At 38.4% G+C, this 18,701-nt stretch overlaps 1 protein-coding gene across 5 annotated transcripts in view; it reads left to right on the forward strand.

The window, feature by feature from the left end:
- Positions 1-18,701, forward strand: part of ZNF484 (zinc finger protein 484) — a 76,397-nt gene that overhangs the window by 31,528 nt on the left and 26,168 nt on the right. Inside the window, exons 1-3 of one of the 5 annotated variants that reach the window (XM_023522571.1) lie at positions 6,311-6,335; positions 6,621-6,716; positions 16,745-16,785. Coding sequence is in view for 2 of the 5 variants with exons in the window: in XM_011378968.2 (XP_011377270.1) it covers positions 6,191-6,335; positions 6,621-6,716 (241 nt within the window). In the remaining 3 variants the exon portion in view is untranslated. Of the gene's footprint in view, positions 1-6,190; positions 6,336-6,614; positions 6,717-13,125; positions 13,211-16,744; positions 16,786-18,701 lie in introns of those variants that run through there. The other 4 variants (XM_011378969.2, XM_011378968.2, XM_023522573.1 and 1 more) reach the window with 4 other exon arrangements.

Genomic DNA, 18,701 nt, shown 5'->3' on the forward strand with positions numbered 1-18,701 from the left:
CTGATTTTTACATCCCGATGTTGTGTGGAGTCCTCTTCCCAGCCCAGGAGTCCTGGGATAGGGAGACTGATATGAGATTGGGACCCCTTGCTCCTCAGGTGGGACCTCTGCAGCCAAGATAACCCTCCTGGTTCTCAAATGCCACACATGGGTGTGGGACTAGCCCAACAGTCTTGCATCTTCACCCCTCCTACCTATCTCACTGTTACTTTTCTTTATATTGTTAGTTATAGGTGTTTTGTTCAGCTAGTCGTTGGATGGTTCTCCAGCTATATTGTTCCATAATTTAGTTGTAATTTTAATATGGTCATGGGAGGAGGTGAGCACAGCATTTACCTACTCTGTCATCTTGATCAGAACTTGCCTATTTGTATATCTTCTTTGGTGAAATGTATATTCATATTCTTTGACCAATTTTAATTGGATTATTTATCTTTTTATTGAGTTGTAGGAGTTCTTTATTTATTCAAGATACAAATCCCTTATCATAAATATAATTTGAAATTTTTTTCTGCCACTCTTTATAATTGACTTTTCACTTTCTTGATAGTTTTTAAGGACAAAATTTTTAATTTTAGTTATGTCCATGTTGTCATTTTTTCCACTTCAATCGCTTGTGCTTTTGATTTCATGTTTAAGAAATTATTGCCAAATCCAATGTCACAAAAATTTACTCCTTTAGGTAAAACTTAAGTTTTGGCTAAAGATAATAACATTTAGGCATAAATTCATTTTGAGTTAATTTTTTTTTAGTATAATATGAGGCGTAGGGGTTCAACTTCATTTTTTTCTATGTGGATATTCACTTGTCTCAGAACCATTTGAGGAAAGACTATTTTTTCCCTTTTAAATAGTTTTAACACTCGTGTTGAATAACAATTGACTATGATATATGGGTCATTTTTGAATTCTCAGTTACATTCCATTGATCTATATGTCTATCCTTATGCCAGTACCACACTCTTTTGAAAAAAGAACCTATTTTAATCCTCTTTTTTTAAAGGAAGAATTGACTTATTCAGTGGATAAGATGGAATGCAAAATGATTGGCAGAATATATTTTCTTTTTTAAGGGATAATTAAGGTCTACATAGAAAAGAATGCATGAATCATATGTATACGACTTGAGGACCAGTTTTCACAGCTTATTCTTTTATAGCTAACACATAGATAAAACAAAACAAAAAAGAAACCCCAGAATATAATCATTACCACAGAAAAAATGGCATAATATTTTATTTTTTATTTTTTTATGGTGACATTGGTTAACGAAATCCAATAAGTTTCATCTGTACACTTTAACACTAAGGCATGTATATATATATATTTACACTGCGTGTTCACCTCCCATAGTTAGATTTCTTTCTGTCACCACTCATTTGACCCCATTAACCCTGTCTACCTCCTCTGCTCCCCCTAGTCCTACCCTCTACTAACCACTAGTCTATAGTCCATATCCATGAGTCTCTGTTTGTTTGTCCTGTTCACTTGTTGCTTTTAGCTTTATATCCTACATATAAGTGATATCATGTAATTTTCAACTTTTTCTGTCTGGCTTATTTCGCTTAGCATGATTATCTCTAGGTCCATCCATATTGTCGCAAATGGCAGTATTTCATCTCTTCTTATGGCTGAGTAATATTCCATTGTATATATGTACCACAGGTTCTTTAGCCAATCATCTATTGTAGGACACTTCAGTTGCTTCCATGTCCTGGACTCTGTGAATAATGCTGCTATGAACATCTGTGTGCAAATGTCTTTTCAGATATGGGTTTTCAAGTCTTTAGGGATAAATACCAGTAGAGGGATTGCTAGATCATATGGTAGATCAATTCTTAGTTTTTTGAGGAACCTCCATACTGTTTTCCATAGTGGCTGTGCCAATTTGCAGTCCCACCAGCAGTGTATGAGGGTTCCTATTTCTCCACATACTCTCCAACATTTCTTATTACCTGTCCTGTTGATTATAGCTATTCTAACAGGTATGAGACGGTATCTCATTGTGATTTTGATTGGCATTTTCCTAATAGCTGGCGATGTTGAGCATCTTTTAATGTATTTGTTGGCCATTTGTATGTCCTCTAGGGAGAAGTGTCTGTTCCGTTCCTCTGCCCATTTTTTGATTGGATCGTTTGATTTTTTGTTGTTATTGAGTTGTATGAGTTCTTTGTATATTTTGAATATTAGGCTCTTATCGGAGGCATTGCTTGCAAATATTTTTTCCCATTCAGATGTTTGTCTCTTTACCTTGTTGATGATTTCTTTTGCTGAGCAGAAGCTTTTTAGTTTGATGTAGTCCCATTCATTTATTTTTGCTCTTACTTCCCTTGCCTTTCAGATCAAATTCATCAAATCCTCTTTAAGTCCAAGGTCCTTGAGTTTAGTTCCTATGTTTTCTTCTATGCATTTTATTGTTTCAAGTCTTATATTTAAGTCCTTAATTCATTTTCAGTTAATATTGGTGTGTGGTGATAGAAAACACTCTAGTTTCATTCTGGGACACAGAGACAGCCACAGGGATAGTGGCTCTCCAGTTTTCTCAGTAGCGCTTATTGAAGAGGCTTTCCTTTCTCCACTGTATATTTTTGTTGAAAATTATTTGCCCATATAAATATGGGTTTATTTCTGGACTCTCGATTCTCTTCCACTGGTCAGTGTGTCTATTTTTCTGCCAATACCATGCTGTTTTGATTACTGTTGCTTTATAGTATAATTTAAAGTTGGGCAGAATGTTGCCTCCAGCCTCGTTCTTTTTTCTCAGGAAGGCTTTGGCAATTTGAGGTATTTTGTACTTCCATACAAGTCTGATGGCTTTTGTTCTATTTCTTTAAAGAAAGCTGATGGGATTTTGATGGGGATTGCATTAAATCTGTACAATGCTTTAAATAATAAGATCATTTTAACGATGTTGATTCTTCCAATCCAAGAACATGGAATATCTTTCCATTTCTTTGTATCTTCTATTTCTTTTAATAGGGTCTTATAGTTTTCATTATATAGGTCCTTCACATGTTTCGTTAGATTTATTCCTAGGTATTTGATTCTTTTTGTTGCAATTGCAAAAGGAATTATTTTTCCACTTCTTTTTCTGACACTTCATTATTAGAGTATAGGAATGCTATGGATTTTTGAACGTTGATTTTGTATCCAGAAACTTTACTGTGTTTGTTTATTGTTTCTACTAGTGTCCTTGTGGAGTCTTTAGGGTTTTCTATATAGAGAATCACGTCATCTGCAAATAGTGACAGTTTGACTTCTTTGTTTCCTATTTGGAGGTCTTTTATATCTTTCTCTTGCCTGATTGCACTTGTTAGGACCTCCAATGTTATATTGAATAACGGTGGTGATAGTGGACAGCCTTGCTTTGTTCCTGATCTTAGAGGGAAGGTTTTTAGTTTTTCAACATTAAGTATAATGTTGGCTAAAGGCGTGTCATATTAGGCCTTTATTATGTTAAGGTACTTTACTTCTGTACCGATTTTTTTAAATGTTTTGTTCATAAATGAGTGCTGTATCTTGTCGAAGGCTTTATCTGTATCTATTGATATGATCATATGATTCTAATTTTTTAATTTGTTTATGTGGTATATGTATCACATTAATTGATTTACGTATACTGAACCATCCCTGTGCCTCTGGGAAGAAGCCCACTTGATCATGGTGTATAATCTTTTTAATATGTTGCTGTATTCAGTTCACTAGTATCTTATTTAGGATTTTTGCATCTGTGTTCATGAGAGATATTGGTCTGTAGTTTTCTTTTTTGTGTCATCTTTACCAAGTTTTGGTATCAAGGTAATATTGACTTCATAAAATGAGTTGGGAAGTATTGCCTCCTCTTCGATTTTTTGGAAGAGTTTGAGGAGAATAGATATTAAAACTTCTTTGAATATTTGGTAGAATTCACTGGTGAAGCCATCTGGTCTTGGACTTTTACTTTTTGGTGGGTTTTTGATGATTGTTTCAATTTCTATACTGCTGATTGGTCTATTTGGATTTTCCAGTTCTTCTTGATTCAGAAGGGAGGTTGTATTTTTCTAAGAACTTGTCCATTTCTTCTAGGTTATTGAATTTGGTGTTATATACTTTTTCATAGTATTCTTGTATGATCCTTTGTATTTCTGCAGTGTCTGTCGTAATTTCCCCTCTTTCATCCCTGATTTTGTTGTATTTGTGTCATTTCTCTTTATTGAGTCTAGCAAGGGGGTTGTCAGTTTTTTAACCTTCTCAAAAAACCAGCTCTTTGTTGCATTTATTTTTTTCTATTTTTTTTTGTTTGTTTTCAATTTCATTTATTTCTGCTCTAATTTTGATGATTTCTTTCCTTCTGCTGACTTTAGGCTTCATTTGTTCCTCCTTTTCTAGTTTTTTAAGATGAAATGTTAGGTTGTTTATTTGGGCTTGTTCTTGTTTTTGGAGGTAGGCCTGTAATGATGTGAACTTTTCTCTTATGACCGCTTTTGCCATATCCAAAAAGTTTTGATATGTTGTACTATCATTATCATTCGTATCTCTTGATCTCCCTTTTTATTTCTTCTCTGACCCAGTTATTCTTTGGTAGTATGTTGTTTAATCTCCATTTATTTGTGGTTCTTTCCACTTTCTTTTTACAGTTGATCTCTAGTTTCAAAGCATTCTGATCAGAGAATATGGTTGGTATGATTTCAATGATCTTGTATTTGTTGAGGCTGTCTCTGTGTTCCAGTATGTGGTCAATCCTTGAGAATGTTCCATGTGCACTAGAGAAGAATGTATAAGCAACTGTTTTGGGATGGAAGGCTCTATAAATGTCAATTATGTCCAGTTGGGCTAATGTATCATTTAAGGATGTTATTTCCATATTGATTTTCTGTTTGGATGATCTGTCTATATCTGACAGTGGGGTATTATGTCCCCTACTATGATAGTGTTTTGGTCTGTTTCTACCCATAGGTAGTAATAAGTGTTATATCTTCTTGGTGCACGATTCCCTTCATCATTATGAAGTATCCCTCTGTATCTTTCTTTAACTTTTTGATTTTGAAGTCTATTTCGTCCGATATTAGTACTGCCAGTCCCACTTTTCTCTGAATGCCATTTGCTTGAAATATCGTTTTCTACCCTTTCACTTTGAGTCTGTATTTGTCTTTGGAACTGAGATGTGTCTCCTGGAGGCAGCATATGGTTGGGTTTTGTTTTTTCATCCAGTCTGCAACTGTGTGTCTTTTTATTGGCGAGTTCAGTCTATTTACATATAGGGTGATTATTGAAATATGAGGTCTTCTTATAGCCATTTTATCTTTTGCTTTCTGGTTGTTTGGTGTTTCCATTGCTTCCTTGTTTTTGTGTTTCTGTAGTCTTTATTTTGGTTGGCTCTTGTGGGTTTTCTCTCTGGTCCTTCTTATATACTTAAGCTCTGAATCTTTGGCGTGTGGTTACCATTACAGATATGAAAAGGATAGTTGTATATATACAGTTGTCCCTTTTCTTTTCCGTGTGCCTTATCTCCATTCCCTTTTACGAATTTGGATCTTTGAATCCTCCCCTTTTCAGTCATTGTCTCAATTTGTCCCTATGTGTGCTGAATGTTCATTACTATCTTGCTATAGCAAATCTCTTCTTATTTCAAGCTTATAATGCCCTGCTCATAGTAAGGGTTGCAGCTTAACCTGGCATTCTGCAACTGGGGCTGGTAATAATCAACTGTTGTTTCTCTGCCATTTCCAGTTCTCTGTTTTCTGCCCTGGTCCCTGGGCACTGCTGCCGGCCGCGTGGAGCTCATAGCCCTCCCAGACGGGTCTGTTTAGGGAACTCATCGCACCTTCTCCCCTCCTCCTCTTCCTTCAGGGAGCTCCAGCGGCTGTGAGAGGCTGCTGCGTTTTTTCTTTCAGTCCACTGCCCGACACCCGGTGTTCTGACCTGTGGTAGCTCTTATGCATGGATCCCATGCTCAGACATGCTGATGTGCAGTTTGTGTGTTTTTTGTTGAGTTTTAGATGTTCAGCTTATTGTTGTTTCAAGGAGAAAGATCTGGGAACGTCTCTCACTTCGCTATGTTTTCGACTTATTGGCATAATATTTTAAACGAGACTTCCTTTTCCTTCAAAATATTAATGTAAGATGTAGGTGTTTAGTGGGAACCTTCTATATTGTATCATTATTAAAAGTAAGTTTCTAAATATCTTGTTTCCATCCTTCAATGCTGAATATGAATGTATTTTTACAGGAATCAGTGTCATTCAAAGATGTAACTATAGACTTCAGCAGGGAGGAGTGGCAACAATTGGACTTTGCTCAGAAAAGCCTCTACAGGGATGTAATGCTGGAAAACTATTTCAACTTGATCTCAGTGGGTAAGTACAGCTCTGCTGGGTGTAAGGCTGTACTTAATTGTGTGTAGTTTCTTTCTCAGTAGAATTTCTGAAATCTGGGGTTTCTGATTTATGTGGGACTTCTAATGCTGCCACACATCTGAAGTGTGTAATAGTTTTCTTCATATTTTGCCCTATGTTTTTAATAAACTCTTTGGAGTATTATGAATATACCACTGTTCACCATGAACTTTTCTGAAAAGTAAATGGTGAACAGTGTTTCATTGTATTACCTCAAACCAAGTCTTCTATCATTTTCTACAATAGGGTGTCAAGTTCCCAAACCAGAAGTCATTTTCAACTTGGAGCAAGTAGAAAACTCATGTATGTTGCATCGTAAAATCTCACGTCAGAGCTGTCTAGGTGAGTATGGAACCAAGAGCATAATAGGCAGTACTACTGAACTGCAGTTATACTGTCAGAGACTGGCAACTTTGAAGTGCTGTTAATATGACATTTCTGTAACATTCTGAACTTTTGGAACTATTTGGATAGAATTGATATTGGTCCAATGGATATCTAAATGCCATCCGCACTTTAAGGCCCCTTCCCATATCAGTGTATTCTTCTTTGCTTGACTTTTTAGGAAAGAATGTACTATAAATTACTGATAGTTTGGGTCTGGGGTCCTGCTTTTTTGTGTTTTCGGTCCTGCTTTTATGTGTTTTCTCCCTTTCTCTAGCATTTTTATTCTTTTTTTTACCTCCATCAAGATCTTAAATCTTTTTTTCACACATTCAGATACTCATAGATTTGCCTTTAAAAAAAATTACTGTGAGTCACACTCTTACTGGTTTCCTCTCTTTTCCCTTAGTGCTTCAAAATTGTCATTTAGTGGTGGCCTTATTTTATCATCTCCAATGGTACTCTCATGTTGACTTTGAGAGTACCATTACCTACATTTGGTATATTACTTTAGTAACTATACTTATTGACATTGTCTTCCTATTTGGCTAGTATAACACAACACTGATTTAGTCTTTCTAATTAATTTATTTTGATGTTTTACAAAAAGTTTTTGTATCTGTGTGCATGAAATGGAGTTAATCGTAATTTTCAGTTAGTAGTCAATATCATCATCGATGTGTTTTAGATAAGATAGTCTCCTCTTATTTTCTTTATTTATTCTCTTTAGTCCTCACTCCCATATTCACTTTTATCCTTCCAAGAGGATAAAACTGCTCTAATATATTTAATTTGTTTGCTCGAATTTGTGGGGTGTCTGTAAAATTTAAATCGTTGGTTTTTATTTATAGAAATGCTATATATCCTACTCAGTTTTTTTTCTCTCAGCACTAAATTGGTTCATGTTGCAATGTGTATTTCTAGTTTATTGCTTCTAACTGAAACATAGCATTCCATAGTGTGTATATATACATTTTACTTGTCCAGCTTCCCAGCTACTATAATCAGTACTGCAGTGGATTTCTTCATGAGCAATTTTCTAATGGGAAATGAGAATTTCTTGGGAGTGCTTTATCACCAGATATAATAATACTTTGTTTGACTAGGTATTACCACATTATTTTCTAGATTGGATGTATCATTCTGCAATCCTCTTGAGTGTAGAAGGGTATTGATTTCTCCACATCCCTGCCCATATTCCTAATAATTTATAATAATTTGGCTAATCTAATGGATTTTAATTTATAATATTGGTGAAAGAATGTCCAGCCCAAGAAAAAGCTTTGTAAGATGACAATTTTTGGGAAGCAAAATTTCAATGGATTAAGATACTGCTCCTGACAATGGCAGTTTTACAGCTTGTTATATACATTAGAATCAATGGAGAAGATGTCAGGAGGGTTACATGAAATTCATTGGTGGTAGATTAGGGAGGCAGGAGAAAGCAAAGTGGGGAAATCTTAGATTGGATAAAAAGCAAAATGGGGAGACACACACTTCTTACATTGGTGGGTACAAGATAGTTAACATTTATAGTACATAAAGATGATGTGTCAGCAACAAGATAGCAGTGTGGTCTCATGTGCTAGTACTGGGGCTGTTGTGCCTTAGAAAGGGTCTGGAAAAGAATACTCTTACATTCCAAAAGCATGTTATCTTAGGTGCAGAAAGACAATAGAGAATTTCAAAGTTAAAAATTTGTCAAGGAAGCTACAGGTCTGAGATGTGACTACCTACCACAACCCAATTTGAGTTAGGAATTTTTATGTTCAGACTACCCCGTGTAATTATTTTTTTTTAATTTAAAATTTATTTATTTATTTTCAATTGAAGTTGGCATTTGATATTATTTTATATTGGTTTCAGGTATATAGCATAGTGTTTAGACATCTGTATAATTTACAAAGTAATCTCCCCAGTAAGTCTAGTACCTACCTAGCACCATATGTAGTTATTATAATATTATTCTATAACTATATTCCCTTTGCTATACTTTAAGTTTCTGTGATTATTTTATAACTACCAATTGTACTTCTTATTCCTTTTACCTGTTTTCCCAGCCCTCCAGCCCCCTTCCTATCTGGCAACCATTAGTTTGTTCTCTGTATCTATGAATCTGTTTCTATTTTGTTCATTCAGTTGTATTGCTTTTTAGATTCCATATAAATGATATCATATAGTAATTGTCTTTCTCTGTCTGACTCATTTCACTTAGCATAATACTCTCTATGTTGTCTATATAAAATGTCCATGTTGTCTATATATAATATCTATGTCTATGTATAATATCCATGTTGTTGCAAATGGCAAGATTTCATTCTTTTTTATGACCAAGTAATAGTCCATCACACACACACACGCAATCTAAAGTCTACTGACTTAGGTTGCTTCTGTAGCTTGGCTATTGTGCATAGTGCTGCAGTGAACACAGGGATGCATATAACTTTTCAAATTTGTGTTTTGGGTCATAAAGTAGTTCTATTTTTAATTTTTTTTAGGACTCTCCATACTGTTTTCCTGTGTGGTTACTTTGGTCTTTGGGTTTGTAAATCCCAACATGCAGGCCTCCTCTGAGCTTGTCAGGTTTAATATGTGGCCCCTTTTTTCATCCACAATTCCCATTTTGATAATAAATCAACCTGAAGGATGCATCGATGACCAGCCTTTTGGTTGGGTAATGTGGTCCTACAGTGATAGGAAGCCTCATTCCTAGATTGTCTTAGAGTCAGTGTTTGTCTTGCTGAATGGTAGACTATTGGGGATAGAGTAAGACTAACCTTGGATGGTAGTCAAGGCCAAATTTTCAAAAGGAAAGGCAAGTGAATGGGAGGCAGTCTGATCCTATATGTCTTCATTAAAAATATTCTGTATCATTTTTTCTTTGAGCTATCATGATCTGAGTTTTTTGATGTTTGTCTTTAGTTTCGTTTTTGCATCTAGTATAACGTAAACCAATAACACTGATTAGGAACAGAAAATATATAATACTAGATAAGAACAAGTCTGAGGGAAACAAATATCCAGCTATCCAAAGAAACTTTTACATGTATCATCATAATTTTTCATTTAGATAATAATGTTTTCCTCCCTTGTTTACTGTCTTTTGTATCTTATGATAAATGTGGCCAGGTGAATGATGCAGTAGATCTAATTTTTTTTCTGGCCAATTAGTTTTCTTAGAAATGACTCTATGAGGAGGATTAAATTCAGTTTCCCAATACATATTTTCAGTATCAATAGTATCATAGGTTTCATTAACCAAAGTTATTTTGCCTTTAATTTCAGCATTACACCATATTCTCATAGCATTTAATAAAGCTTGATGTCATTACAGTAGAAGTCGCTTAGTATAATAGAAGAAATTTCTAATCTTTTCCAACAAAAACATCCCTTTCCTATATATCATATATTATTATTTGTTGAGGGTAGAGACAATAGGCCAGAATTGGGTGAATTCAGAATTCCATATAAATTGGGGACATAACCATTTACCTTTCTGATTTTTTCAATCGGATAATGAGATGGGTTCCCATTTGCTTTTACGTTTTAATATGCTCCATCTGCTTCCCATTGGAAGTATTCTAATGTTATTAAGGATGGTCTCTATACCAGCTCTGAAAAATCTTAGTTTATGATTTAACCGAAATGCCTGGGCTTTTGATACAATATCATAGATCACATTTTCCATCTAAAATTTCCCAAAGTCCAGGAGGGCCATAAGAGTCCCATAAGTGTCCAGCCTGAGTTTCTAAACCCATTATAGTAGGTCATTTTTTTCATAACTACTTCAGATTCCTTTTGCAGTAGCATAGATAATAGGCCCTGTTGAGTTAGGGCATAGGCATGTTCCCATTGTTGGGTTTGTGCACGAGCTTTTATAGTCTGTTGTGTCCATTTTATCCGTTAAACTAAAGCCTCATTGTCTTTCCGTGCTGCTTTCCTTTCTTTTCTTTCTTGAAAGAACATTTCTTTCATATGAACTATTTTAGTAAAGAATCTTTTTCTAACAAATGACATTCTTCATTAACTGTAAATTCAGCTTGTCCCAGAATATCAAGGCTAGCTCTTAATCCTCCAAGTAGTCCCCTCTTATTTCTTACAGAGGGTCAGTGTTGGATACACAAGGCATGTTGTTGCCATTGGGTGGCTATGGCCTGGGAGCAATTTGGGTATACTGGATGGCCCCCAAAATGTTGAGTTTCCCATGCTATAGTTAAATGAGTAGAGGTAACCCCAAAATGAGGTAGAGTTCAAATATTCCATAGGGCTTTCCACAAGCATCTAAAATATTTCTGAAATGGGAACCCATTTCATGGCTGATCAATCCAAAGACAAGATAGATATACTATGCCAGATTGGGCAGGCTGCTTCAAGTCTTTTCCCTCATATCCAGATATTTTTCTTAATTTTTTTATCATCCATTTCTATAGCTATGCAATGCTTATCTAAATTGGATTCGTATATAATTCTACCAGGAGAATTATCAGGGAGATGTTCTCGAAGGCATTTGCCCAAGATGGATCCTTTGTAATAGATATACCTAGAGAAAAATGTACCAAAGTACTATATTAATAGTAGGAGAAGACCATTGCATGGCTAACAAAACATTAACTTCATTATCTTACTGGATAATCAAAATATCATTGTCTAGTAGATGGGAGAGATTAGCAGGTACCCAAGTTAAAATTTTCATATCCAATAAAGGAGGAGGTTTGGGGAGATGGATATTGTTTTCATTAGGAAACCATAAGAAGGATAATAACAATATATGATTCATTATATGTATCTTTATTGATTATTAATAATTAGATGATATAAGGCAAGGTTTGAGAGAAGTTCAAATAATAAATTTTTTATTATTAGCCAACAAAAAATGATTAAACAAATGTCCCAGTGTTCAACATCAGTTCGTGGGCATACAGGCCTTTTTGATGTCTTGGTATAGCTATCTGCCTTTGATGTCGGCAGCTTCTCATCCTTGAAGAGTTCCTCTGATATGCACTGAAGGCAGAGGCAAGTGTCAGAGGCAGGTGTAGATGTTCACTCACAGTTAGGCACCTTTTAAAAATGAGAAATGTGAATTCATGAGTTAACTCCTTTTAAATTTGACTGCATATGGATTAGTTAGTAACACCTGATAAGGTCCCTTCCAATGACATTGGAAAAGAGTCTTTTATTTGATGCCTTTTCCAATAGCCCAAATCTTGATTATAAGCCAGGGTCTTTGAAATCTTTGTCTCCTGGAAGTACACTTAAAATGAATCAGTTACTGATTTATCAATCCCATTAAGCTGCTTAATACACCCTTGATGTTATTATGTAGAATGTTTCCTTTTAGTAAGGTTAGCTCACGTGCCCTTTCATCCACATCCATAGGGCGACCAGTGACTATTTCTAAGGAGAAAGGCTATGTTTACCCAAAGGAGTAGATCTCAGGTTGAGGAGCACCATAGGGATAGCTTTCGGCTAGGGGAGATTAAAAGTTCCTGAAATTTTAGCTAGTTAATTTTGATTGTACCATTGGTATGTTCCACCAATCTGGAGGACTGGGGCCGGTAAGCACAATGAAAATGCTGTAGAATAGGCTAGATGTTGCAGATGGGTTGCATTATTTGCCCAGTATTCTTAATCTCTTGGTTCTGTTCTGATTCCAGAACAGAACAGAACAGAATGGCTGTTCTGGAATCAGCCATTCCCTCTATATAACTCAGAGGGAATTCCTTAATGGGGATTATTTTTTCCAATAACAATTTACCTACCATTAAGGCTGTTGCTCTCCTACAAGGGAAAGCCTCAACCCAGTGAGAAAACATACAAATCATAACTAATATATATATTTAAAATCCAATTGCCATACCTCAGATGGACGTAAAGGAAGTGGGAAATGTCTTTGGGACCCATGGAATGGTTTTCCTGGATTATATTGGACAGATAGAACATGTGCTATATATACACTTTATGAGCTATAGTGAGAGAAGATTTCTAGTAATATTACTTCATGAAATCATCTTTTCAGGACTCTAGTGTGTTAGCTCATGTACTTGCTGAAGTACAGACAGTTGAGCTCTTATAGGTAAGATTGGTTTCTAATAGGATCCAAACCATATGGATTTTGTGCGGGTTGAAGATTCCCCCTTTTTATTGTCATATCCTCTTCTGTAACTCTGTGTTGGAACTGTAAAAGATAGTCTTTTATTGATTTAATAAGAAACAAGAAGAATTCTCAGGTCTGGATAATTTGGTTGCTCAGTGCTGCCTGTTTAGCTGCAGTGTTCACTAAATTATTTCCTTTTGCTTCCTTGGTGGCAGCTTTAGGATGTCCTGGAATTTTGTATGGCATCTAAAAATTCTGCCACTTGTTTTCCAGGCTGCCCTGAGGAAGTTAAGAAGCCTCACTTCTTCCATAACATTCCAGAGTTGTGGGCTACTCTGAAGGCATAGTGATGATCAGTGTAAATATTGGCTACTTGATTTTGGACCAATTGACAAGCCTGAGTTAGAGCAATTAATTTGGCTTGCTGGGCAGATCTTGTTACTGGAGCAAAAGGGGTCTGTTTGCCTGCACACATCTGAGTCAAAGAAGAGATACATGCAGGTTTTGCAGCAAAGAAAGGTTTGTTTTAGAGTTGCAAGTCCCAGGGACCCATGTGAGCTATTGCTCTCAACAACCTGGCTCTCTGGGAGCATTTCAGGAGTACATATTATATAGGGAAAAATCAGTAGTCGTGGAAATTAAGGGAGTTGTAGATGTGCATACTACTGATTAGATGATTGGAGGGGGCTGGGGTAATTGATCATTGTGTTCTGTTCTGGAATCAGCCAGCCATGGCGCCATCCCATCTGGTCCCATGCCAGGGGTTTGTTCTACCTTGAAGGGTTTGGAGCTGAAACACATCTAAGGCTAAGATGTTATCCTTAGTGTAACCTAAACTTACTGTCTTCATGATTATAGACCTGAGGCTCCATTAATCTTATGTCCAAAGGCTTAATGATTAAAGGAGCAGGCATACAGAGAGAGAAGGATAAGAATGGGTAAACAAGTGAGTCACAATGCCATTTTCTGCATAAAACCAGCTTGAATCAGAGAAAAAACTATATTAAAGGAATGAAATATCAGTTTCCTGTAAACCATTCGTAAGAACAAGAAGGGAGTCAGTAAGCGAAACACAATTGTGAGTGTCTTCATCCTGTAACGAGGGTAATAAAGTTGCTGGGTTAGGACTGTTACATCGAGTTAAATATTAGGTGCAGAAAGCAGTTCTTCATAAGCACCCAGTCGACTGACAGGGAAGTGTTGACTGTGATAATGTTGTAGCCGCCAGCCCCCAATAGACACACGGACCACCAGGAATCAGTGAGTCATAGGAATCACACTCTTTATTCAGCCAGCCGGGTCTGCCAGGGGTACGCAGACCCCAAATTAAGCAGCTCCGAAATGTAGAGGTACAGAGTTTTAAGCCCAAAATCCCATTCTTCATTCTGTTGGAATAGAAAGGTCTATTTTTCTCCTATTCACTAACTGTCAACCTATAGGTCGGGGTGTGCAAGCGGGCAGTACAGAAGCAGAAAGCTTGTTATCAGAATGTTATGTCCCTATGATCAAAAGCCTTTTGTTCCCATGGCGATAGTCAAACAGTAATTTCCTACAAGTAATAAATCTCAAGTAGTCATTTTTCAGCCACCACATTCCCCACTGGCCTTAGCAAAAATCAAATCTTTGATTCTTCATGCGGAATTTGCTCATAGCCTCTAGTCTGTAATATTAAAAGTCTAATAGAATTAATTCTTTTCCTTATATATGCAAACAAGAAATTAAGGAAACACGGGCCAAAAGTTAACAAAAGGAGGAGGATGATTAAAGGTCCAGCTATAGCAGCTAGAAGAGTTGTTAGCCATGGTGACCAATTGAACATCCTATGAAACCAGTTATTTGATTCTAGTCTCTGTTTTTCCCTGGCATCCAAATTTCTCTGTACTAGTCGTAAGCTTTCTCTAATTACTCCAGAGTTATTGGCATAGAAGTAATAGGTTTCACCTAGAGCCATGCATAACCCACCTTGTTCTAAGAATAATAAATTTAAACCTCTTCTATTTTGGAGGACTACTTCTGCTAGTGAATCGACTTGAAGTTCTAGCCTGCCAATGGTGCCTTTTAAGGTCTTGATATCCTTATCTATCTGTATTCCAATTTCACGTAATTCATTTTCTCCCTTGATGAGAGCAGTAGTACCTACAGCTGCTGAGCCCGCTATTCCGAGACCCACAAAAAGGGGTACTAAGACTGGTACGGCCCGTTTCTGTAACCTGTCCTGGTAGAAGAAATGGAGCCTGCCTTCCGGCCCATTGTAAAGGGACACTTGGGGGAGTACAAAGACTAGGATACAAATATTAGCTTCACCTGTGTTGAAAAGAACAGATGCAGCACAGTGAGTGAGCCCGTTATCACATGCTAGCCAGGTATTATTTGGAGCCTTATAGTATTTATTTCCTGAGGTAGGTACTTCGATAGTACGATTACAGTTATCATAGTAAGGCGACTGTGCCAACAGCTTGGAATAATTCTTTGAAATCAGGCAAGTTCCTTTTCCTTGTATGTCTCCCAAAGTGAGTCGAGGAGTTTCCCATTCACAATCATGTGTGCTGCTGAGCTCAGTCAGGTTTAGGGGAGTTCCTACCCCAACATAATAAGGGGATTTTGGGTTTAGGCACAACCAACTATCCTGCCCTGTGTCTGGGGAGGTCTTATTTAAGACCTTGTGTATTGTTGTTAACATAGTTTTGAATTCTTCTTCGGGTTCTGGTTGTGGCTGGTCAAATGTCTGGGGTTTAATAGCTGTTAGGCTACTACCTGAAGAGGCTAGAGCCGGAGTCGTGGTTGCCCGGGAAACTCCTGTAAGACTTTGGGGTAGTCCTGGAATTAGAAGTGGTTTGTTGGGCTCTATAGGGTGAGCTTTTCTGGGAGGGTCCTTAACCTGTATAGTAAAATATAATCCTGAATCATATCCAGTTTTATACAATCTGATACCCCAGGTCTGTCCCGTGAGCCAATAGTGTTGTCCCCCAAGGCTACTTGTTTTGATGGTGATTATGAGGGGATTGCAGGACCCAAGAGAGCATGTAGAAGGGCTTGGTCCTCTTATTAACCCAATATGATTATCATTCTGTTTTTTATAATTATCTATAGTAGAGATAGTTTCACAACCCCAGTTAGCACAAGAAAATTGGCCTTTTCCTTCACAGTTGAGTCCCCTATTCCTCATGCTGCCAGATATTCTTTGAGGAAAATATAGAGCCCTATTCCTAAGAGGCTTTTCTCTGCCGATAATATGCCACAGCCAGGTCTCCCTTTGTAGCCTAAGTATGCTCCACCCCCTACGAAAGCTCTACCTATGAAAGATCCCAATCCAAGTTGGTGTCGGGCCGTTGCAGTGGTGAGGGTATCTCTGGCATAGGTCCACTTGGATCTCTGGAGTACTGTGGCTGGTGATGTTCTGGGCAACAATCTGACCGGTTTCGGTTACTATAAGTTCTCACACTCTAGGCTGGTGTATGTTTCTGTATGCCTGGGCCAAAGAGGAAAAAAGGAAGAAACAAAGGATTAGACCTATATACACTTGAGTCTTAGTCTTAAGGGCCGTACACTTGAGTCTTAGTCTTAAGGGCCCATCTTCCTCAGCTGTCCATTCTTGTGCTGCCTTCACGTGAGAGTGATGGATGCATGATGGGATGCCGTCTACTTTAACTCCAGTGGGCATCGTCCGGTAGACAGTGAAGGGTCCTTTCCACTTGGGTTCTAGTCTCTTGGAAGTAAAATTCTGGATATACAGAGTCCCCAGGCTGAAACTGATGGGGAAGTCCGTCCTCCGGAGCTGAATGGGTAGCACGAACCCGGGACCAAATCTCCTCCAGTACACTTTGAAGGGCCTGTAAAGACTTAAGTAAGACAAGATTACGTAACTCTGCCTTTTTCTCATCTTTTATTCTAGGTACTAAAGGAGGGGGTTTTCCAAAGAAAATCTCAAATGAGGTAAATCCATTAATAGATGGAGTACACCTGGCTTGGAGAAGAGCAAAGGGGAGAAGTTCTACCCAGGTCCTACCAGTTTCTAATCCTAACTTGACTAATGTCTCTTTTAGGGTCCGATTCATTCACTCTACTTGGCCCGAACTTTGAGGCCGGTAGGCACAGTGGAGTTTCTATTGCAAATTTAGGTAGCTAGCCAATTGCTGTGACACCTTTGCTACGAAGGCTGGCCCGTCATCCGACCCTGAAGTTCCAGGGAGACCCAATTGAGGGAGGATTTCTTGTAGTAGTTTCTTAGTAACTACTAAGGCAGTTTCTTTCCTGGTGGGGAAGGCCTCTACCCATCCTGAAAAGGTGTCTATAAAAACAAGTAAATATTTGTAGCCCCCCCACAGTCGGGGTTACTTCAGTGAAATCGACCTCCCAGTGGTCCCCCGGATAAGTTCCTCTTTCCCTATGCCTAGATTCTTCTATTTTCTCTTTCTTTGGATTAACTTGGGCACAAGCTGGGCATCGTGAGGCAATCTCCTCTGCAGTTCTTCTCTCTTCTAACAAGTGAAAGTAGGGGTCTAAAGCTTGGAGCATCTTAGTACGCCCTAGGTGTGTAGTCTGGTGTAATTGGTGGAGGAGAGTCCTTCCCAGGGCCTGTGAGAGCCCGATTTTTCCATCTGGGGTCGTCCACCACCTCTGTTGGTTCTTAGTGGCTCCTTTGTCCTGAAAATATATGTCCTTTTCTGCCGTATAGGTCGGAGATGGAGGCAGTTCTGGGTAAGGAACAACAGTCAGTAGATGTGGTGGGGGCCCCACTGGCCTTGTGGCCACTGTTATTGCCTCTGCATCAGCTCGTCGGTTTCCCTCAGCCTCGGGACTATACCGTTTTTGATGCCCTTTACAATGAACAATAGCCAGAGCCTTAGGCATCCATATGGCTTCAAGTAAGGCTAAGATCTCCCCCTTGTTCTTGATGTCCTTCCCAGCTGAAGTCAGAAGCCCTCTTTCCTTATAGATGGCTCCATGTACATGTGCAGTGGCAAAGGCGTATCAGCTGTCAGTGTATATTGTGACTGACTTGTCCTTTCCCCACTTTAGTGCCTCAGTGAGGACAATGAGTTTGGCCTTTTGAGCAGAAGTCCCATGGAGAAGAGCCTGTGACCAGATAGTGCCAGTTAGAGTAACAACCGCTGCCCCCATGTACCTCCTGTTGCATGAAGCTGCTCCCTTCCGTGAACAGAACTTCATCGGCCTCAGGCAGAGAGGAGTCCTTGAGGTCTGGCCGCGAGGGACACACAGCATCAGTGAAATCTATGCAATTATGAATGGGGGTCTGGGGGTCTGGGTCTGGCAACAGGCTGGCTGAGTTGAGGACAGTGACTTTGGAGAAACTAATCCTTGGCTGGTCGAGGAGGAGAGCCTGGTATTGGATGATTCTGGAATTAGTCATCCATCATTCTGGGCTACTGCGGAGAAGGGCTTCTACTGCATGAGGAGCAGTAATGTTTAGACTTTGCCTGCGGGTGAGTTTGTCAGCTTCTTTGACTAGGAGAGCCATCGCTGCTATGGCTTGTAGGCAGGGTGGCCATCCAGAGGCCACCGTGTCTAGTCTCTTTGATAGATAGGCCACTGGTCGGCGCCACGGGCCTAGCGTTTGGGTTAGGACCCCTTTGGCGATTCCCTTGGTCTTACTTACAAAAAGATGAAATCCCTTGGTGATGTCTGGAAGAGCAAGGGGTAGGGCTGATAGGAGTGCCTGCTTGAGAAGGTCAAAGGCCTTCTGTTCTGTCTCTGTCCAATTGAGGGGCTGATTTCCTCCTGTTGCTGAGTACAGGGGCTTTGCAATTTCTGCGAACCCAGGAATCCAAAGTCTGCAATAGCCTGCCCCACCCCGAGGAATTCTCTTACCTGTCTCTTGGTGGTGGGTA

Source organism: Pteropus vampyrus, unplaced genomic scaffold (genome assembly GCF_000151845.1).
Source record: "Pteropus vampyrus isolate Shadow unplaced genomic scaffold, Pvam_2.0 Scaffold349, whole genome shotgun sequence".
Classification (NCBI taxonomy): domain Eukaryota; kingdom Metazoa; phylum Chordata; class Mammalia; order Chiroptera; family Pteropodidae; genus Pteropus; species Pteropus vampyrus.